Source organism: Neoarius graeffei, chromosome 25, assembly GCF_027579695.1.
Source record: "Neoarius graeffei isolate fNeoGra1 chromosome 25, fNeoGra1.pri, whole genome shotgun sequence".
In the NCBI taxonomy this organism is placed as follows: Eukaryota; Metazoa; Chordata; class Actinopteri; order Siluriformes; family Ariidae; genus Neoarius; species Neoarius graeffei.
The window spans coordinates 36,488,252-36,512,034 of NC_083593.1; the positions used below are offsets into that span (position 1 = coordinate 36,488,252).

The 23,783-nt window shown below is 41.0% G+C and overlaps 1 protein-coding gene across 1 annotated transcript in view; it reads right to left on the reverse strand.

Moving 5' to 3' along the window:
- Nucleotides 1–23,783, reverse strand: part of megf10 (multiple EGF-like-domains 10) — a 137,894-nt gene that overhangs the window by 8,168 nt on the left and 105,943 nt on the right. The window contains exons 14-20 of the mRNA XM_060909553.1: nucleotides 17,819–17,965; nucleotides 16,790–16,924; nucleotides 15,604–15,732; nucleotides 13,415–13,543; nucleotides 7,698–7,826; nucleotides 5,620–5,748; nucleotides 1,432–1,659 (exon numbers count right to left, since the gene is read on the reverse strand). Of these exons, the coding sequence (XP_060765536.1) occupies nucleotides 1,432–1,659; nucleotides 5,620–5,748; nucleotides 7,698–7,826; nucleotides 13,415–13,543; nucleotides 15,604–15,732; nucleotides 16,790–16,924; nucleotides 17,819–17,965 (1,026 nt within the window). The remainder of the gene's footprint in view (nucleotides 1–1,431; nucleotides 1,660–5,619; nucleotides 5,749–7,697; nucleotides 7,827–13,414; nucleotides 13,544–15,603; nucleotides 15,733–16,789; nucleotides 16,925–17,818; nucleotides 17,966–23,783) is intronic.

Here is a 23,783-nt window from a genome sequence, read left to right on the forward strand (position 1 = left end):
CCGGACTTGATTCTTCAGCAGCCAAACCAGATAGAACGCGATATCTGGGTACTCGATGGTCGATAGAAGCGTCTCATCTTCAAAAAAGTCTAACTTTTTTAAATAATATGGGTCAAAACCACACATATCTATCTTCTTTTTGTATCGAATCTTTGCCTGACCATTCAAATCATGGTAATACTGAGAAAATTCAGCATTGTTTACAGACACGCTTTCAGCGGCTGACATCCTAGTTGCTTTGTATATCCACCATCATGGCTCATGGCTCATGATGCAGCGCATTTTGATCTCATGGTTGCAAGTCATCTATAGTGCATGCTACCTGTTGAGAATCCCACAGCCTGCTGCACTACATACATTGGCTAAGGCACAAGCTGACTAGACTCGAATAATAATGTTTGCATATGACATGAGAACATAACATGTCTTGCTGCCTTTTTTTCAAGGGCATGATGTGCTAAATTAGGCCGAATCCCATTTCACCCCTTGGACCAACCCCTTGGCCCTTCCCCTCCATTTTGCGCGTTCACGTGAAGGGGTAGGGGTATCCCAATCCCAGTTAACGCGGAGGGTTAGGGGAAGGGGTAGGGCTTCTGTACCCCTCCAAACGGAGATTTTCCTGGAGCTGACTCCGAACGAAGGGGTTTGAGTGATTTCCCACAATGCCATGCGGATTTCAGCGAGATTTCATGCGGATTTCAGAAAGATGGCAGTTCCCGCGGCGAAAGATTGTCATAAATGTATTTTCTCCATTATTTACGTGTTTTAAGTTGTTATCCAGAGGAAACACGCCACTTGATTCGCTTTCGAGCTGAGAATGAGCAGCGATTTCTGAAATCCAAGCTGCTGCTAAAAAGCTTTGGGAGTGAGTATTGTTTTCGGTTGCTTGACTGCGTATGTTTTGTTCTGTTATTCTCGCTTTTATTGTTTACATGAGTGTTCTGACACCTCATTCTGTCGGATGTGGTGCACGAAGCGCCAAAGATATCCCATTCAGTGGTGTTAGTTAACAAATCACACCCTGCCAGCAGAGATTTCTGGTTCTGCCTCTGGCTCTGACTGTAGCGGCTGGTCGCAGCCAATGACGCATTTGGTCGCGTTTTGCTAACGTAAACGCTGACGGAGGTACGCGATGACGTATGCGATCGTTGAAGGGCTATCCCAATACGTAGGGGTTGAATTTCAAGCCCTATCCCTTGTAGCTCAGTTTCAAGGGGAAGGGCCAAGGGGAAGGGGGAGGGGAAGGGGTAGGGGTAGAAATTAGAATTGGGATTGGGCCTTAGAAACTTAATAATAAAAATAATAATAACAATACACTTGTTCATTTCCCTGAGTCTGTATTAATGCATTTAACTTTAACTAGTGGGTTAGCTAATAAATTTACTTCAGTGACTAAACAAAAATGCTGTGACATTAAGCCTCAGTACTGACCTGCAATGGTGTAGTCTGTGTTGACCCGCATGGCAGGGGTGTAAGTTACGGAAGGCATCGTAGGCTCTTTTCCCTTCTGCTTTTTTCGGTAAATGATAAAGAGGAGCAGGAGGAAGAGGACCATCAGCACCAGGACAATAATTCCAGCAATGGCACCAATCTGATAGGAATCAACTGGAACTGCTGCACTGGTCAGACTGTTAGGGTTGCCTACGATGATTACACCAACTAAATGCAGGACAAAGAGTCAGAGAAAACATTTTGGTTTGTGCAAGACATTAAATGGGACACAGAAAATAAGTGATACTGATGTTTAAATACTTTTGCGCAGTAGCGCTGTCATTCTTGAATAGCTCAAATTTACGGTCAAGCTGGAAAGTCTGTACACCCTTTTCACCTTCTCCACGTTTTATTACGTTACAAACTTATTCTACAATAGATTGAGTTCATTTTTTGTCACAAAATTCTACACAAAATAGCCCATAATGACAAAGTGAAAGTAGGTTTTTAGACATTTGTGCTAATTTATTAAAAATCAAAATATAAAATATCATATGTACGCAAGTGTGCACACCCTTTGATATGACACCCAAAAGTGAGCTGAACGCTACGTTCACACTGCAAGGCTTAATGCTCAATTCCGATTTTTTTGTGAAATCCGATTTTTTTGTGAGGTCGTTCACATTAACAAATATATGCGACTTGTATGTGATCCTCAGTATGAACGAAAAGCGACCTAAAAGTGTTCCGCATGCGCATTGCAGGATACGACGACGTCACACGCAGTGAGCATGGCCAGTGTTTACGGAAGTAACCTAAAGTTTCCTGTGTATGACAGTAGCCAGCATGGAGTACCTGGCGATGATGCAGTTGTTGTTGCGACGGAGCCAGAACATGCAAAATAGCCTGATGTTAAGGAGGAGGTTGAGAAGGAAGAGGGCAAGGGTTTTGGCTCAGGCGTTCTGCGGGGTAGTGATTGCAACCTCCGTTCAAAGGAACATCAAAGCCATGTTGTTGTAACTTTTTTTGAGAGACCCGCCGCCTACTTCAGCGCAGAATAGTGACGTTTGTGGCTTGTTGATGACGTGTAAGTCAGATGAATGCGACCTGGCGGTTCAGACTGAAGTCGCATATGAAAAGATCGGACAGGAATCGGAATTAGGACCACATATCCAAACGGCTTGGGTCGGATTTGAAAAAATCGGATCTGTGTCGTTCATATTGTCAATAAAAGATCGGATACAGGTCACATATGGGCGAAAAAATCGGATTTGAGTCACTTCAGCCTGCAGTGTGAACGTAGTGCAAGTGCATTTTGTTTCCACTGATACTGCTTGAGATGTTTCTACAACTTAATTAGAGTCCACCTGTGGTAAATTCAATTGATTGCACATGATTGGGGCTTGCCAACACCTGCCTATATAAGGTCCCACAGTTGACAGTGCATGTCAGCGCAAACTCCAAGCCATGGGGTCAAAGGAATTATCTGCAGACCTCAGAAACAGGATTGTGTCAAGGCATAGATCTGGAGAAGGGTACAGAAAAATTGCTGCAGCTTTGCATATCCCAAAGAGCACAGTGGCCACCATCATTCATAAATGGAAGAAGTTTGGAACCACCTTCCTAGACCTGGCCACCTGGCCAAACTGAGCGATCGGGGAAGATGGGCCTTGGCCAGGGAGGTGAGCAGGAACCCGAGGGTCACTCTGACAGAGCTCCAGCATATCCTTGTGGAGATGGGAGAACTTTTCAGAAGATCAACCATCCAGGTAGCACTCCACAAATCAGGCCTTTATGGTAGAGTGGCCAGACGGAAGCCACTCCTTAGTAAAAGGCACATGATAGCCCACTTGGAGTTTGCCAAAAGGCACCTAGAGGACTCTCAAACCATGAGAAACAAGATTCTCTGGTCTGATGAAACCAAAATTGAACTTTTTGGCCTGAATACCAAGTGTCATGTCTGGAGGAAACCAGGCACCGCTCATCACCTGGCTAATGCCATCCCTACAGTGAAGATGGCGGTGGCAGCATCATGATGTGGGGATGTTTTTCAGCAGCGGGAATGGGGCAACTAGTGCTGATAGAGGGAAAGCTAAATGCAGCTAAGTACACCGAGATCTTTGAAGAAAGCCTACTTCAGAGCGCTCTGGACCTCAGATTGGGGCGAAGGTTTACCTTCCAACATTACAGCGACCCGAAGCACACAGCCAAGAGAACAAAGGAGTGGCTTCGGAGAAAGTCTGTGAATGTCCTTGAGTGGCCCAGCCAGAACCCAGACCTGAATCCAATTGAACATCTGTGGAAGGAGCTGGAAATGGCTGTGTACCGATGCTCCCCATCCAACCTGACGGAGCTTGCAAGGATATGCCATGAGGAATGGGCAAAAATGTCCAGAAACAAGTGTGCCAAGCTCATAGCTTCTTTCCCAAGACGTCTTGAAGCTGTAATTGCTGCCAAAGGTGCATCAACCAAGTATTAGGCTAAAGGTGTGTACAGATATGTAACCCCTAAATAACCTATTTTTGTCAGTAAAATTGCATATTTTCTAAAAACCTGCTTTCACTTTGTCATTATGGGCTATTTTGTGTACAATTTTGTGACAAAAAATGAACTCAATCTATTGTAGAATAAGTCTGTAACATCATAAAATGTGGAGAAGGTGAAAGGGGTGTGCAGACTTTCTGGCTTGACTGTATAGCTCTCTTTCACTTGGCTCTTCCATCGCTCCTGTTGTGCCGTAGCCACAATCCCAATCAATGATTCCACCTTTGCATCACACTATGGATCGTACACACATTTTGCTTGTCTGGGGTTGGGTTTTTTATTTCATTTATTTATTTTATTTATTTATTTTTGGTAAGGTAGTCTCATGGATTCCCCTAATGTGCCACTGTTCCCATAGCAACAAACACCATTTGTTCATGTTTGTTTTGATTTCTTTTTTTAAAAGATTTTTTGGGGGCTTTTTTTCACCTTTATTGGATAGGACAGTGTAGAGACAGGACAGGAAATGAGCGGGAGAGAGAGATGGGGAGGGATCAGGAAATGACCTTGGGTCGGAATCGAACCCGGGTCCCCGGATTTATGGTATGGCGCCTTAGCCACCACGCCCCCTTGTTTTGAGTTCTGTTCTAGTCCTGTTTCTGCCCATATCCTGTCACTGGTTTGTTGCCCAATTGTGTTCACCTGTTCTGTGTCAATCCATTATTAATTTCTCTATATATACCCTGTTTTTAATGCATTGCTGCAAAATCTTATTGAGTGTATATCTAAATCTATAGGGTTTTTTTAGTTCAATTCCTGGATCCATATGTAGTCTTTTTGATCCTAATTCTGATTATGGATTATCTCTATTTAACTTTGCCTGCTTGTATTTTGCTGTTGATACCTGCTATTATTCTATCCACATTCACTGGATATGAGCAATCGCGCACTCTGATTGGCTACTCTACTACTAGGCTATCAGCTCATATACCGTGAGTGAAGAAAAACAAAATGGCGGAATGTGTTACTGAACCAACTGAGGATGAAATAAAAACTCTACTCAAAAACAAAACCCCCCAAAAATACAAAAAAGCAACAAAATATAGAATAAAAGTATTTCATGGTAAGAATGTATCTTTTTTTTATTTTTCAAGAATTATTATTATAGCATTTTTCACAAATTGCTGCTGTCATTTCACCGGTTTGTTTACATTCTAAGCGGAAATGATTTTGTCCGACGTTTTGTATAAAGTTTTTATTTATCAAATTTGCAAAAAATAAAAATGCTCTGTTTCTCAAAATCCAGTGAATGTGATTAGAATAAAATAGTTATTCCACTCAATCTCATCGTACATGGCTTATAGCCGACTCGGTGCTATGCACCTCGTCAGCTATCAGCTCATGTACGACTCGATTTCGTGGAATAACTGCTAAATATTTTTTGTATTTGCCCCAATAAAGTTTATACCAATTCTGCACATTTGCATCCTCCCTCTCACCACATTACAGGCAACAGCACCTCAAATCGAACACAAACATTTTGCTCTAAACAGAACTGACAGATCACTGTGCTCTACCTCATGTTGTTAAGCCACCTGAACAGCCAGCACAGGAACAACTATTAATCCTAAAACCTAAAATGTCTTTTTGTTCATAATTTGCAAGCATGGTGCAATTTAGCAGTGTATAAAAGGCGTGTCATACCTTGATCACACCGGGATCCCTTCCAGCCTGGGTTGCAGTAGCATGTCCCAGTCATGTGATCACAAGTGGAATTATTTAGGCATTCGCAGACCTGCCGGCAGCCAAAACCGTATGTACCAGGAGGACATCCTGACAGCACAAACAGAGGCAGCAGGTTACCGTATCATCATTTCCTGACATCAGTGTGCTACATCTGTGGTGCTGGGGTTTACAAGACATTCAAAATCATTAAAACCAGGGGCATCCAAACGACTTTTTTGGAAGGCCAGATGGAGAAATAAATATGGAAGCATAGGCCAGGGGCTATCTGTAATAATATACAGTACCAGTCAAAAGTTAGGACACACCTACTCAGTTTTTCTGCATTTTGATTTTCTACATTGTAGAAGAACACTGAAGATATCAAAACTATGAAATAACATCTGGAACAGATATGGAATTATGTCGGAAATAAAATGTGTTCAACAAAACAATGTGTTTCATATTTTAGATTCTTCAAAGTAGCCAGCGTTTACCTTGATGACGGTTTGCATTATTGCATCATTGGCATTATCTTAACCAGCTTCATGCGGTCGTCACGTGGAATGCTTTTCAATTAACAGGTGCCTCGCCAAAAGTTAATTAGTGCAATTTCTTGCCTTTTTAATGTGTTTGACATCAAAGAATAAAGAGTAAATAATAAAAATACAGTAAATAGCCCTATTCAACAACTGTAGTAATCCATATTATGTCAAGAACCGCTCAACTAAGCAAAGCGAAACGACATCCATCATTACTTGAAGACAGAAAGTATATTTTAATGAATAAAAATAAAGAAAAAACACTGAATTAGAAGCTGTGTCCAAACTTCTGATTGATACTGTACATTAAGAAAATAAATAATAGGCCCACTTAATTACCACCAATAAACTGCTTTATAATTTACCTAACTAGCTTTAAGAAATGCTTAATCTAGGCTGTATATACCACATCTGTAGCATATGTGGGATTACAATAGATACCGGTATGACATTCGGTGTTTCCTTGTATTGAGTAAAGAACAAAAATAGTCGACTAAAAATCTGCTTATAATGGAAGGCTAAGGGCAGTTGTTGGTGCAGTTAAGAAACAATTGTGAAACATAATTTTGCAAAACACTTTCATTAGTTCTTCAGCTAAAGGTATTTGTAAATTAATCCCTATACTTGCAGAATACTATTTCATAGATTCAGAGGACTCATTTTAATAGTGAAGAACTCTCTGTGTGGATGTTGTTTCTTTTATTGTATTATTCGTCGTGTATGTGTGTATGTTGGATAAAAATAATAACAGTCTGTGTAAGACATATATGTTATTTACCAGCTGGGAGGTCCCTATCGTGAGATACCGTGACCGAGGTCTTGAAAGTACTGACTGAGGCCCTCTGGGCCAAGGTCAGTATTCAAGGCCAAGGTATTTAGTATTTAGGTCCGTAACTGGGGTCCATATCGTAGGATACGGACCCGCTTGCCAGCCAATCAGAGCGCAGGATTTGATGGAAACCGGACCGCGAAAAAAATAAATGTACTTATGTTTGTTTAATCCTAAACTGTTTATTCTATGACTGTAATCTGGGTGTTGTTTTTGAATTAACATTCCATGGTAAAGAATTACTGGCATCAAATATTTAAATATTTATTTGATGAACTTCAACGACTGCCCTTAGACTTCCATTATAAGTGAGTTTTCGAGTAAATGGAATTTCAGTTCTTTTTCTCAGTCAAAAATAGTTGGCCTAGTCATACTCTAGACACATACTTGAGATATTGAGATATAAATAGCTGGTTGGGGTTTTTTGTACCAAAGGTTTGGTAACGTTTGTATATGAGAGTAACATCATTAAAGTGTTTAAGAGGGACAAGACGAGGAAATTGAAGCTGGACAATTTTCAGATTCCATTTGATCTAATAGTGACATCCAGTGTTCAAAATAAGAACCTTATTTTATAAACTTTTTTCCAGATACCTGCAGGTTGTAGTTTGGACACCCCTATTTTCAGCCAAAGGTGATTGGTTCTATTCACTCTACTGAGCGTGTAATTCCAGGCCCTGCTCACTCACTTTGTTCACAGTGTCGTCCCATGAAGCCTCTGCGGCAGGTACACTGACCAGAGATGTGGTCACAGTCTGCACCATTTTGACACTGACAGCTCTGGGAACAGTCTTTACCATAGAAACCTAACGGACAGCCTGCAATGTGCACACATCCACTTCAATCATATGCACTGAGGCGGAAACTGAATAAAGTTAGAATACTCGCTGCTGGTATTGCATACATGACTACTTTCATTGACTATATAACAAAAAACAACCACAATAACAGAAGTACAGCAATGTAGTGTAGTGTGTAATAACTGCTTAGAGGATAATAACCGTGACGAATGTGCATTATATGACAAACTGCTAAAAATAAGCAAATGCTGAATACAAAGATACAATAAATGTAGTAAGTTCTGTAGGTTTTCTCTCTCTCTCTCTCTCTCTCTCTCTCTCTCTCTATATATATATATATATATATATATATATATATAGAGAGAGAGAGAGAGAGAGAGAGAGAGAGAATATGTGTGTATATACAGTATATATCTACACACACACACGCACACACACACACACACACACACACACACACACACACAGTGGTGCTTGAAAGTTTGTGAACCCTTTAGAATTTTCTATATTTCTGCATAAATATGACCTAAAACATCATCAGATTTTCACACAAGTCCTAAAAGTAGATAAAGAGAACCCAGTTAAACAAATGAGACAAATATATTATACTTGGTCTTTTATTTATTGAGGAAAATGATCCAATATTATATATCTGTCAGTGGCAAAAGTATGTGAACCTCTAGGATTAGCAGTTAATTTGAAGGTGAAAATAGAGTCGGGTGTTTTCAATCAATGGGATGACAATCAGGTGTGAGTGGGCACCCTGTTTTATTTAAAGAACAGGGATCTATCAAAGTCTGATCTTCACAACACATGTTTGTGGAAGTGTATCATGGCACAAACAAAGGAGATTTCTGAGGACCTCAGAAAAAGCGTTGTTGATGCTCATCAGGCTGGAAAAGGTTACAAAACCATCTCTAAAGAGTTTGGACTCCACCAATCCACAGTCAGACAGATTGTGTACAAATGGAGGAAATTCAAGACCATTGTTACCCTCCCCAGGAGTGGTCGACCAACAAAGATCAATCCAAGAGCAAGGCGTGTAATAGTCAGCTACTGTAGGTCACAAAGGACCCCAGGGTAACTTCTAAGCAACTGAAGGCCTCTCTCACATTGGCTAATGTTCATGAGTCCACCATCAGGAGAACACTGAACAATAATGGTGTGCATGGCAGGGTTGCATGGAGAAAGCCACTGCTCTCCAAAAAGAACATTGCTGCTCATCTGCAGTTTGCTAAAGATCACGTGGACAAGCCAGAAGGCTATTGGAAAAATGTTTTGTGGACGGATGAGACCAAAATAAAACTTTTTGGCTTAAATGAGAAGTGTTATGTTTGGAGAAAGGAAAACACTGCATTCCAGCATAAGAACCTTATCCCATCTGTGAAACATGGTGGTGGTACGATCATGGTTTGGGCCTGTTTTGCTGCATCTGGGCCAGGACGGCTTGCCATCATTGATGGAACAATGAATTCTGAATTATACCAGCGAATTCTAAAGGAAAATGTCAGGACATCTGTCCATGAACTGAATCTCAAGAGAAGGTGGGTCATGCAGCAAGACAACGACCCTAAGCACACAAGTCGTTCTACCAAAGAATGTTTAAAGAAGAATAAAGTTAATGTTTTGGAATGGCCAAGTCAAAGTCCTGACCTTAATCCAATCAAAATGTTGTGGAAGGACCTGAAGCAAGCAGTTCATGTGAGGAAACCCACCAACATCCCAGAGTCGAAGCTGTTCTGTACAGAGGAACGGGCTAAAATGCCTCCAAGCCGGTGTGCAGGACTGATCAACAGTTACCGGAAACGTTTAGTTGCAGTTATTGCTGCACAAGGGGGTCACACCAGATACTGACAGCAAGGGTTCACATACTTTTGCCACTCACCGATATGTAATATTGGATCATTTTCCTCAATAAATAAATGACCAAGTAAAATATTTTGTCTCATTTGTTTAACTGGGTTCTCTTTATCTACTTTTAGGACTTGTGTGAAAATCTGATAATGTTTTAGGTCATATTTATGCAAAAATATAGAAAATTCAAAAGGGTTCACAAACTTTCAAGCACCACTATATATATATGTATATATATATTCACTGGGGCGGCACGGTGGTGTAGTGGTTAGCACTGTTGCCTCACAGCAAGAAGGTTCTGGGTTCGAACCCAGAGGCCGGCGAGGGCCTTTCTGTGCGGAGTTTGCATGTTCTCCCCGTGTCTGTGTGGGTTTCCTCCGGGTGCTCCGGTTTCCCCCACAGTCCAAAGACATGCAGTTAGGTTAACGTGGGGTGGCCTTGGGCTGAGGTGCCCTTGAGCAAGGTACCTAACCCCTGACTGCTCCCCAGGCACTCTGGTGTGGCTGCCCACTGCTCTGTGTGTGTGTGTGTGTGGGTGTGTGCGTGTATTCACTGCTTCAGATGGGTTAAATGCAGAGGATGAATTTCACTGTGCTTGAAGTGTGCATCTCATCTCATTATCTCTAGCCGCTTTATCCTTCTACAGGGTCGCAGGCAAGCTGGAGCCTATCCCAGCTGACTACGGGCGAAAGGCGGGGTACACCCTGGACAAGTCACCAGGTCATCACAGGGCTGACACATAGACACAGACAACCATTCACACTCACATTCACACCTACGGTCAATTTAGAGTCACCAGTTAACCTAACCTGCATGTCTTTGGACTGTGGGGGAAACCGGAGCACCCGGAGGAAACCCACGCGGACACGGGGAGAACATGCAAACTCCACACAGAAAGGCCCTCGCCGGCCCCGGGGCTCGAACCCAGGACCTTCTTGCTGTGAGGCGACAGCGCTAACCACTACACCACCGTGCCGCTCTGGGAAGAATGTATCTTTTTTATTTTTCAAGAATTATCGCATTTTTCACAAATTGCTCCATTTCATTGCTTTGTTTACATTCTAAGTGGAAATTATTTTGTTGGCCATTTTATATAAAGCTTTTATTTATTAAATGTGCAAGAAATAAAAATAAAAATGCTCTGTTTCTTAAAATCCAGTAAATGTGGACATAATAAAATAGTTATTCCACTCAATCGCGTCATAGACGGCTTCATGGCTCATAGCCAACTCAGTGCTACGCGCCTCATTGGCTATCAGCTCATGTACGACTCGATTTCATGGAATAACTGTTAGCTAGCTAGATAAATAGATAGATTGTCATGTCATTTTGCTATATTATATTAAAATTGTAAATGATGAATGATAAAATCATGAGGTTTCAGTATGACATGAGGCAATATTTAATTAATATTAAAGCATATCTGTAATGTTGGAAATCACAACAGTCTCCATTTTAATAGTTATTTTATTTAGAGAAATGCAAAGGCATGTTAGTTGTGTTCGTGTGAAATTCCCGTCATCTGGATAGACATACTCTAATAAATGACACTTTAATAAACCATTTTTTTCCTTTAAGACAGTGTGCACTTTGCTTGGGACCAGAATCGAATTGCAGAAGAAAATCTACGTACAAAAAGACACATTTTCTCCTTAAAATGCCTGTCACACACATTTATACTGGTATGCACCAGGGGATTGGAAATGCTTAAGGCTCTTTTTAGTTCAGATACGGTTTAATCTGCCTCGAGCACAGGCGAGAGAGAAACAGCATGTGAAGGACAGCAAGGCCAGAATGATATTCAAAACATCAACATTTCATACTTTTATACTTATGTGGCAGCAAAATATTGAACGCTGAGCCATTCTCGAATATTAGTTCGTTCGTTTTCTGGGGAATCTTTTTCACTTCAAACAATGTAATCCTGGCTTAGAAAAGAATCGCACATTCGGCTTGATTTTTAAAAATAGTTTTTAAATTGTAGGTTTCGGTAGAATTTAGGTTATTGGTTGCAGGATTTAATAAACCTTTCCCAAGAAGTTGTAATATACAGTTTAAAAAAAAAAGTGTTTAAGACAGACAAGCAGAGTCATCACTGTTAACACAACATATTTTCACAGCCTAACATGCATCAGTGGATTGGCTCAGAAAATTTCAGGTCAGTACTGACCGCAATACCAAGACTGAGTTCTGAATCAGTGCATCCCTAGATATTCTGATTAGCTCTTAGCTTGACTCAAACTTCAAGCTAATGTGAATAAATGAGGTCGGAATACATCATGGACTGGACACCAGTCAATCACGTGACAATTCAGCACAGGCAATCCACATATCTGGATAGTTCTGGGAGGAGAAAACCAGAGAACCCAGAGGAAATACACAGACACACACATGGAGAATATGCATAACTCCACACAAACAGGAACCCAAACTCAGAACCGAATAACTAGGTTTATTCTATCCATTCACTATCTATTCACTGGATATGAGCAATCGCACACTCTGGCTACTCTTCTACTAGGCTATCAGCTCATATACCGTGAGTAGAGAAAAAACAAAATGGCAGAGCGTGTTGCTGAACCAACCGAGGACGAAATAAAAACTCTACTCAAGAGTAAAACCCCAAAAATTGTTGTCAAGTATTTAAAAGAAACAGAAATAGCGAAAAGAATATAGTTTTTTGTCCCCCCCCCAATAGTTCCTGTTCCACAGCCCAGTCGGTGGTGGTAATGCACCTTTAAGTTGGTTTGCCAACCGCCAAAAAACCCTAAAGAAGAAGAAGAAGACCTTCAAAAATAAAAAATAAAAAGCGCAACAAAATATGGAATAAAAGTATTTGATGGTAAGAACGTATCTTTTTTTATTCTTCAAGAATTACTATTATTGTATTTTTCACAAATTGCTACTATCATTTTGCCGGATTGTTTACATCTCATTATCTCTAGCCGCTTTATCCTGTTCTACAGGGTCGCAGGCAAGCTGGAGCCTATCCCAGCTGACTACGGGCGAAAGGCAGGGTACACCCTGGACAAGTCGCCAGGTCATCACAGGGTCGACACATAGACACAGACAACCATTCACACTCACATTCACACCTACGGTCAATTTAGAGTCACCAGTTAACCTAACCTGCATGTCTTTGGACTGTGGGGGAAACCGGAGCACCCGGAGGAAACCCACGCGGACACGGGGAGAACATGCAAACTCCACACAGAAAGGCCCTCGCCGGCCACGGGGCTCGAACCCGGACCTTCTTGCTGTGAGGCGACAGCGCTAACCACTACACCACCGTGCCGCCCCGATTGTTTACATTTTAAGCAGAAATTATTTTGTCGGACGTTTTGTATAAAGTTTTTATTTATCAAATTTGCAAAAAATAAAAATGCTCCATTTCTTAAAATCCGGTGAATGTGGATAGAATAAAACAGCTACTCCACTCAATCTCATCATACGTATACGACTCAATTTCGTGGAATAACTGTTAAATATTTTGAGGAACAGCGTTGTAGGAACTCCATGATTAGTGGCAGCAAGAATAAACATTTGATGCATGCGTTAATTCCATGAGTTATGCATGAGTCAGGTATTGTTGTGTGTTCTGCATTAAAGATTGTATGACATTGTTTTTAGCATACGGTAGTTGGATTGGACGTTAGGCAGTTATTACATTCTGATTTGCTACACTGCACATTCAGGCATGACTAACTGTCTGATAGTCAGAGAGAGAGAGAGAGAGAGAGAGACACACTCACGTTGTGTGCAGTAAAGGCCCGTCCACCCTGGTGTACACTTGCATTCTCCATCATATGCGCTGCAGTATGCTCCATTATGACAGTTACATGTGTGGATGCAGTTTGGGCCCCAGTAACCAGGAGGACAAGCTACAACACCAAATCACACATCACATACACTTAGTACATCTCTGACAGTTTATGTGCTTATAATAAGTTTGGATTAAATCACAGAACATAAATGTGCATAGCTTGTTTTAAGGCTAATGAGGAAAGGCATCACTGAGCCTCAATGAGCACCACAATAACATGCTGTTGCATAAATGTAGTAACACTTTGGCTGGATTTTCAGTATACAATCAGCAGGGGGCACCAGAGACTTCTGTTCCAGTACAGAGACTGGCATGTGGAACAAACACTACGTTCAGACTGCAACCTGAAACGACCCATATCCGATTTGTTGTGAAATCCGATTTTTTTTGTTAGGCCGTTCACATTACCAATTATATGAGACTTGTATGCAATCTCCAATATGAACGGAAAACGACCCAAAAGTGTCCCGCATGCGCAAATTGACACGTAATAAGCACATCTACGTAATATCTCTAGCCGCTTTATCCTGTTCTACAGGGTCGCAGGCAAGCTGGAGCCTATCCCAGCTGACTACGGGCGAAAGGCGGGGTACACCCTGGACAAGTCGCCAGGTCATCACAGGGCTGACACATAGACACAGACAACCATTCACACTCACATTCACACCTACGGTCAATTTAGAGTCACCAGTTAACCTAACCTGCATGTCTTTGGACTGTGGGAGAAACCGGAGCACCCGGAGGAAACCCACGCGGACACGGGGAGAACATGCAAACTCCGCACAGAAAGGCCCTCGCCGGCCACGGGGCTCGAACCTGGACCTTCTTGCTGTGAGGCAACAGCGCTAACCACTACACCACCGTGCCGCCCATCTACGTAATACGTAAACAAAAAAAAAAAAGCGCACTCTTCAAGTTTGCAAGTAAAGCATGGAGATGAGGCGAGACCTGGCGATGTGGTTTTTGCGGCGGCGGAACTCACACAATAATCTGATTAATGTGGGCAGCAGACTAATGAGACCGAAGGTGTCAAATTACTGGAAATTTCCAGAACAATCTTATAATCTTGTAATACAGGATGATTTAACATCCAGGTCCCTACCAAATCCACCATTAGCTTGATCAATTCTATAAAAGTCTATTTAAATTTTGAAAACTGTACAAATGTTGTTGTTTTCCACCAAAGAGGCGGGATTAGCCAACGCAGAATAGTAACGTTTGTCTCTTGTTGATGACGTGTAGGTCGCATGAATGCGACCTGTCCAGTCAGACTGCAGTCGCATGTGAAAATAACGGATATGCATCGGAATTAGGACCACATATCCAAGCGGCCTGGGTCGCATGTGAAAAAATCGGATCTGTGTCGTTCAGATTGTCAATAACAAATCGGATACAGGTCGCATATGGGCAAAAAAATCGGATATGGGTCGTTTCAGGGTGCAGTCTGAACGTAGTCTTAGGGTACATTAACATCCATCCATCCATCCATCCATCCATCCATCCATCCATTATCTATTCCCACAATTTCGTTGTACCCCACTGTGCAATGGCAATAAAAGTCTATTCTATCTATATCGTTTATTCATCAGGGTTTATTCACGGGGGAAGCTGGAGCCAATCCCAGCTGACTTCGGGTGTGAGGCGGAGTACACCCTGGACAGGTCGCAGATCTATCGCAGGGCTGGTACGTTAACATATCAAGAAAATTTTTTAAGAATTCTTGCTCACTTTATGAGACATTATTAGATCAATTAAAAGCCTCTCTACGCATGTCAGGGTCAAGCCTCTATCAGTAACGTGATCCATGCTTAGGTTTATTTCTGCCATGTTACTTTTAATTTACTCTGGGTCAATAAGATAGAAATCAACCATTAACCATTAACACCATGCTTTGCTTTAGAAGGCAAGGAAACTAAGCATTTGGCATTTATACGGTAGGGATTGACAGACACCACGTCATTATGCTTGTTCATGAGGACATAAGGGATGCAGCTTGTAAACCCTCATAATTGCAATGTCATGTTGCGTGTTAGGGCCTCTATCACATTCTCTGACCCTATTTTAGGAAGTGAGAGTTCCCTTTTCATGAGGAACTGTAAGTTCCTCGGCAGTACTCACGTTGCGAGCAGTCGCTGCCAATCCAGCCTGGGTAACACTGGCATGAGCCGTCGATGGGGTTACACGTGCCGTTGTTGGTGCAGGTGCAAGTCCAGGCACAGTTCTTCCCAAACTTGCCACTGGGACACACTGCGTAGACACAAACGGACAAACAACAGCTGTGGTTACACTTTCTATTTGGCATTCATTTATTGGCGATATCTTGTATGTATATTTCTAATAACATGATGGCCGTACATTCTATTATTACACCTGTTAAATCACCTCCGCCAACTTCGTTGGACGAGGTTATGTTCTTGCTTCCATTTGTTTGTCCGATCCCAACGTAACTCAAAAAAGTCATGAACGGATTTTGATGAAATTTGGTACGCAGCTTGAACATTATCCGAGTTTCAAGTGATTTGATTTTGATGTTGATAATATGTGGCTTGGTGGAGGTATGCACTCTCCTGAGTGCCCTTCTTAATTATATATTCTATTTCAGAAATGACTAGAAGGGCACTCGGTAGAGTCCTTACCTCTGCCAAGCCACATATTATCAACATCAAAATCAAATCGCTTGAACCTAGGATAATACTAAAGCTGGACACCAAATTTCATCAAAATTTGTTCACGACTTTTTGAGTTATGTTGGGAACAGACAAAAAAAAAATCCTGGATCCACATACATATCTGGATTTGCATCAAAATCTAATCAATTGTCCCCTGGCCCATGGCCCACCTTTCCTCAAATTTTCATCAAAATCCATTTGCTACTTATTTGATTTACGTTGGGAACAGACAAGCAAACGGAGCCAAAACCATAACCTCCTCCAACAAAGTTGGCGATGCTAAAAACTGTTGGTTTTTATTGGCTAAAACTTCATAACAAGCATAGATAATGTCACCTTGAATTTTAGTGCAATTTAAAAAAAAAAAATTGGAAAGCTAATGTTAATACAAATACAAACTGTTTTTTTCTGGGTGCAATGTTCATAAATAAACAGCTCTTTTGATAAATTGCTTCACCCCCCCCCCCCAGACTTAATCTGTCATGCAATCATGAGCAGACCTTTCTTTTTTTTATGCTGAAATGTCACTTCCTGCAAAATAAAGCTAATTCAACTGTTCAGGCCACTACCGGCTCACTGAAACAAATACTGTATTATGGACAGTAAGAAACTTGCTTTAACCACTTCCTTCTCACCTTCATTGCAAAGAGCTCCTTTAAATCCAGGGAAACAGTCACACTGGCCTGTCACATGATGACAGGGGCCATTACTGTGCACACACTGAGGACATGTTTGACTGCAACGGTGCCCAAAGTAACCCGGGGAACAGACTGTAGGAATATCGGGACAACGTCAGAAGGCAACATAAGTGCAAAGGGCCACATTGAATTCTGTTCAATACTATTTCATTTTGTTACAAGCAATGAATGTGAAGCAATGAAGTGTGTTAAGAGTGTTTGCTGCGTCGAATTACTATACAGAAAGCACATGCAAGGTATGATGTAAATATATATTAGACTTGCATGAGTAAAAATGACCAGATTTCGGAAAGGTACGTAACATTACAATTATTAAATAAAATAATATCATTTGTTGAAATTATTAACATGATTATAAATGACATGTTTTAGCAGGGGGCGGCACGGTGGTGTAGTGGTTAGCGCTGTCGCCTCACAGCAAGAAGGTCTAGGTTCGAGCCCCGTGGCCGGCGAGGGCCTTTCTGTGTGGAGTTTGCATGTTCTCCCCGTGTCCGCGTGGGTTTCCTCCGGGTGCTCCGGTTTCCCCCACAGTCCAAAGACATGCAGGTTAGGTTAACTGGTGACTCTAAATTGACCGTAGGTGTGAATGTGAGTGTGAATGGTTGTCTGTGTCTATGTGTCAGCCCTGTGATGACGTGGCGACTTGTCCAGGGTGTACCCCGCCTTTCGCCCGTAGTCAGCTGGGATAGGCTCCAGCTTGCCTGCGACCCTGTAGAACAGGATAAAGCAGCTAGAGATGATGAGATGAGATGAGATGAGATGTTTTAGCAGGGTAAAAAATAGACTACATAAAGTTAAGCCGAACATATCTTGTGATAAAATAACATTATATTATTTGTATAAATATAAATGACACGACTGACATTTATGTCACACCGTCACACATACAGTATTTACCAGACCAGAAGGAAACTATAATACGCAGCTATGAACACACACACAAATAGACACACACTGAAAACTCACTGCGTTGGCAGGTGGTGCCTCTGAATCCAGGAGCACATTCACACGTGCCTTCATCAGGTGAGCAAGACGCTCCATTCTTACAGTTACAGGGCAGAGAGCAGTTTGGCCCCCAGCGACCCTCAGCACACACACTGTCACAGTGGATCCCTGAGAAGAGGAGAAACATATACACACACATGAGACAAACAAACTGCAAGTAAGAATTTGCTATTTTAAGAATTTGCCGAAACACATACCGGTACATTACCAGTCAAAAGTTTGTATACGCCTTCTAATTCAATGGTTTTGGTTTATTTTTATTAATTAAAAGACACATCATGTCTTAAAGTAATGATGGATGTCGTTTCTCTTTACTTAGTTGAGCGGTTCTTGATATAATATGGATTACTACAGTTGTGGAATAGGGCTATTTACTGTATTTATATTATTTATTATTTACTTTTTTATCTCAAACACATTAAGAAGGCTAGAAATTGCACTAATTAACTTTTGACGAGGCACCTGTTAATTGAAAAGCATTCCAGGTGACGACCTCATGAAGCTGGTTAAGGTAATGCCAATAGTGTGCAAAGCATCATCAAGGTAAATGCTGGCTACTTTGAAGAATCTAAAATATGAAACATTTAGTTTTTTTAACACTTTTTTTTGTTTACCACATAACTCCATATATGTTCCATATGTTATTTCATAGTTTTGATGTCTTCAGTGTTGCTCTACAATGTAGAAAATAGTCAAAATACAGTAAAACCTATGAATAAGTAGGGGTGTACAAACTTTTGACTGGTACTGTATGGGATGTAAATAAATAGATATTTTACACGCGAAATACTAAAACATCGCAAATGTACATGCTGGATTCAAATGGAAAAACTCAATACAATTTCCGAGCAGGGATATACACTACACACAGTATACAGAAATTATATGTATAGTATAACCAACTATACACTCATTGGCCAATTTATGTGGTCCACCTAATCAGGTGCACTTTTATAGATATAATTACTGAATTTAGGCCACCTGTTGCGATGGACAAACTGTCAGACCCCTATATCACATTCATCGGTCAAAAGAGACCAGCATAGGACCAATGATGAACTGATATTATTTGTGTGTGAGGCCATATATACCTAATTCTTGATTCCCTTCCATATTGCTAACACACATTTTATAACCGCATGCTCAGACAGGAGCTCCAGCAGCAAGGCAAATCAGAGGTTTATATCAATTTTTGTAACGTGTTACCGTTTCTCTCATACCAACTTACACGGTGACTTGTCGACAGGCGCTCCACATAAACAAATGAGACCTCAAGAATGGCATAGGATTAGTTTTAAGCATTAACAATAAATCTAATATAGTCATTTTTACAATTAAAGTGATTCATATAGGTAGCGGTCTGAGTGAATGACCTCGATATCTGTGACGTCACAGCAGGAAGGCTATCGGTCTCATCGCCATTTCCGCTATACTAAAACACAGAGCTAACTGCAACTCCAATCCTCCATTTTGAGCTAATTTATCGCCATGCTATGTAGATGTGTTGCTGGCGGGTGCAGCAACACGACAGAAGATGGATTTACATTGCATTCATGGCCCAAGAATGTTCAAACTGCCAAGATTTGGACGCGTTTTGCGAGAAGTTCATGGATTGGGCGCCTACGAAGTGGTCTCTCCTCTGCTCTGCACATTTTACTGAGGACTCGTACAAGACCTCTGATCTGTTAGGGAGTGTTGGCTATAAGCCCGTATTGAAAGAGGGTGCAGGATCAACAATTAAAGGAAAAGAAAACTACAAAAAAAGTAAAGTAAGTTCAGTTGCACCAGTTCTCCTGGAGTGTGAGCTGAGCAGTAATGGCAGAGTACTCAGTATGGAGAAAATGGAGAATGAGTGGACCAGTCATCAGATTTCTCCGTTGGATATGCTCCCCCCCGCTGGATATGCTTGCCTCAGCAGCAATATCTCGCCCTTACATGGAAGAAGCGAAGGAACGAAGAACTGAACGAAGAACTGAAAGTCAGATTGTTTCAAAACAATCGACCACAAGATCGGCCTTCAAGAAGCGAGAACACAGACGGGTAAGATGCGACTCTCATTTGGATAAAAAAACAACAAAAACAACACGTTGTTTATCTGCAGTTAGATTAATACATGTAACTTTTATTGTGTGTTTAAGTTACCGGTATAAGATTATTTAATTTGCTTCAGAATGTGATTGTCTCAGTTCATCTGATTATTTAATTAGCCTTTTACGTTTTATCAGTGAAAACGCATGCATGTATGTGTATGTTGCATAAGTTATAACATCTATCCTGTTTTAATGAGAGTCACATGAGACTGTTAGTTCAATTCCATCCAATTCTCTAGATGGCTTTGTTCTCTGGCTTTATTTCGTAAGGTGGGGCCGACGTGTTACTATCAGATTCACTTTCCGATGGTTCGAACTGATACAGTTCTATGTGTATAGCAGTAGCATGTACACACACTCCAATTTCAGGATTATCACAGTCAGGAATTACACAGTCTGAGGAATCCGAAGAATCTCCAATAAATCCGAACGAAGAGGCCATTGCAACTACTCTCGCCTGCCGAGTCTGGCTTTGGTCTATAGCACCGGTTCCCGCTGTGACGTTGCCCACCCAGGGCTGGCTGGCTCAGCGGGGCAGCTCGAATGCCAACTTCGCAGTCGATTTTAACTCTCAAAAATATATATATTTTTATTCCCAATTATGCAGCATACAAGATTCAAGGATGGAGATACTATCCACTCAGAAATGTATTTAAAAATAAAGGTTCTGTGTATCTCCTTCAAGCCAGTGCTTGAGTGTACGTGTGATAAATAAAGGCTTCTTGTTCTTCTTCTTGTTAAAAACATTCCTCTGGTACAAAAGAAATAAAAAAAGTTCTTGATATGCTGTTATTGGAAAGTCACCACATCACACCACAGTTGATTATTTTCCGATAACAGCATGCCCTCTTGTGTTTTATTCCTTACTTAAACATCTCAGTGTCATTGATGGTTAAGAACAGCTCACCAACCCAACGTAACCTACCAAAAGTACCCTGTTGCCATAAACTGAGCACAGATGAAACACTAGAGGACGAGTGACACATACTGTGCAAAGAAAAGTCTCTTTGTCTACACTTACAAGGTGTAAGTGTGTCTAACACAGGCATTATGTCATTAAAACAAGTTTAAGCCCCTAGATCGGAATAATAAAATTGCTGACTTTGAAGCAAGATAAAAGGAGAGGCACAGCACAGAGAGAGATCCTTTACACGATTAAGACCGCTCTATAGTTTAAGAAAAGTGGGAATTAAATCCTGTTCTTGATGCTGTGTATCCCTCAAGTGTACTTTAGTGCAGCCCTTAGAACTACAGGAAAGTACTCATATCGCTTTGTCTTATTCAACTCTTTAAACTCATGTATTCTCAAAATTTGGCGACCATGAAAAATGTAACAAGTAGAGATATAAGGACGAAAATGCATTATTATATCTCTGTCTGTTTTTGTGTCTTCCAGGCTTTTCCTCCTCAGACTGGGTGGTGATAAGCAGCATTGTAAAGGAGCGCTGGGCCAAGACACAGGACAAAGGCCTCTTTGAGGACCCGGGAGTGTTGCTAGGTGATGGGAAAAAGCTGGCGACAAACTCTGGAGAAGTAGCACTGAAGAAATGCCCGTGTATTTAAAGGGCCAGGACAACACACAATATCATCAGTATGCTACTCGAATCTTCGAGGGAAAAATGAGAGAGGTGAGGCAGAGTAGAAGAGAAAGGAGAGGAGCGGAAGACAAAAGGGTGGAGAACAGAACAATGACGTGACAACAGGAATAGAGCAGGATATGAGAACAGAGATGCGAGGAGATTAAAGGAGACGACAGAAGATAACACCAAATGAGAACAACAGTAGCAATAATAGTAAAGTTACAGTACTGTGCAAAAGTCTTTGGCACATGCTGTAGACCAAAAATGGCATAAACAATAATGAAATGAAATCTTTCAACATTAAAAAAAAATACCGTAAACAGCGGTAAGCCATAATAAACGAAACAAAGTCAGTATTTGGTGTGAGACGACCCTTTGTTTAAAAAAAAAATAGTAGTCTCCGGTACAATGAGTGCAGTTTTATGCGGAAATGAGCTGTAAGTTTTACTGAGCATCTTACAGAACCAGTCACAGTTCTTCTGGACACTTTGACTGTCACACTCGCTTCTTCATTTTGCACCAAAACCCAGTAGCCTTCATTATGTTTTCTTTTTTAATCTGAAAAGTGGTTTCTTATGTAATATGCTGCTCAGATACAAACTTTTTTTTCTGTAACATTTAATTTTGTGCTGGAAAACGAACGTTTGGACTCTAAAATGTTTTTGTACTGACTCGATAACGTAGAAGTCATGAAATAGAAATCTAGAATAGAAACCAAGTTGGCTATAAGCCGTGTACGACGAGATTGAGTGGAATAACTGTTTTATTCTATCCACATTCACTGGATTTTGAGAAACAGAGCATTTTTATTTTTTGCAAATTCGATAAATAAAAAGGTTATACAAAACATCCGACAAAATCATTTCCGCTTAGAATGTAAACAAACCAGTGACATGACAGTAGCGAATTGTGAAAATGTTATAATAATAATTCTTGAAAAATAAAAAAAGATACGTTATTACCATCAAATACTTTCATTCCATATTTTGTTGCTTTTTTGTATTTTGGGGGGTTTTGAGTTCAAGTAGAGTTTTTATTTAGTTCTCGGTTGGTTCAGCAACACGCTCCGCCATTTTGTTTTTCTCTACTCACGGTATTTGAGCTGATATCCTAGTAGTAGTAGAGTAGCCAATCAGAGCACGTGATTGCTCATATCCACTGAATGTGGATAGAATATTATATATAAGAAAGACAAACACCAGCAAGAATAAACAATCCTAGTGTTCATCAGTGCAAAGCTCATAAACACCCGAAGGTGAAAACTGTGAAAACTGGCTGGTTCTTAATAATCTGTTAATGAAATATGACATATGGGTGGGACAATCAGTCAGTCAGCAAAATTGCAGAGCAAAAAATACAGAAACCCCCCCCCAGAATAATTAAGAGTCATCTGGGATCAACTATCTGGGATGAGTTTGTTATGAACTAGTCAGGGGTGATTTCTCAGAGATAACAAGGGAAGCCGAGCTTCCCCTAAAATTCTCTCCTCAAACTGCGGCGTCTACGACGTTGAATTCTCATTGAAACAATAACTTGCATAACATAATATATGCCCAAGATTGTATTTATGTTCATAACTATCCTGTAACTTATTTGAGTGATGTCTGACGAACTTGCAGTTCGCTACGAGAATCACCTTTGCTGCCAGGCTGTAACCTTTCTTATTTCAATGGGCTCTATGGACTGGCAGCAGTGTTGCCAGATTGGGCGGTTTTAAGTGCATTTTGGCAGGTTTTGAACATATTTTGTGATGGAAAACATCAGCAGTATCTGGCAACACTGACTGGCAGCCGGGTATCCGTTGCAGTCTACGAGACGGCTCTGAACAGCCAATTTCGGCTAGTTGTTATTGGTTAAAATCAACAAAATCGTCACTTCCAGGGAAGCCGGGCTTCTCTGGGACTAAACGAGACAGTGGGAGGGACAAGAAGCCGGGCTGATAAAGGATTATTGGAGGTAGTGTTTGAAAGACATGAGGAGGCCGGTACTTCGGCGAGGAACACGGAAGTATGATCAGTCAGTCCCTAGCGGATGTCGAGAAAGTGTAGTCGTGTGCCAAAGTGCTGTCCGAATTTCTTTTCATATAAACGGTTCTTCTCATTGATGTCTCTGTACATTACTCTGTAAATAAATGTAAATATTACTCGTTGTTCTCCGTTAACTTTCATCCATTCTATCAGTTTGATCATTCGTGAATTCACTCGTTTATTTCATTTGTAGTTCAATCTGGTTGTAGGCTAGCTTGAGCCTTATTGG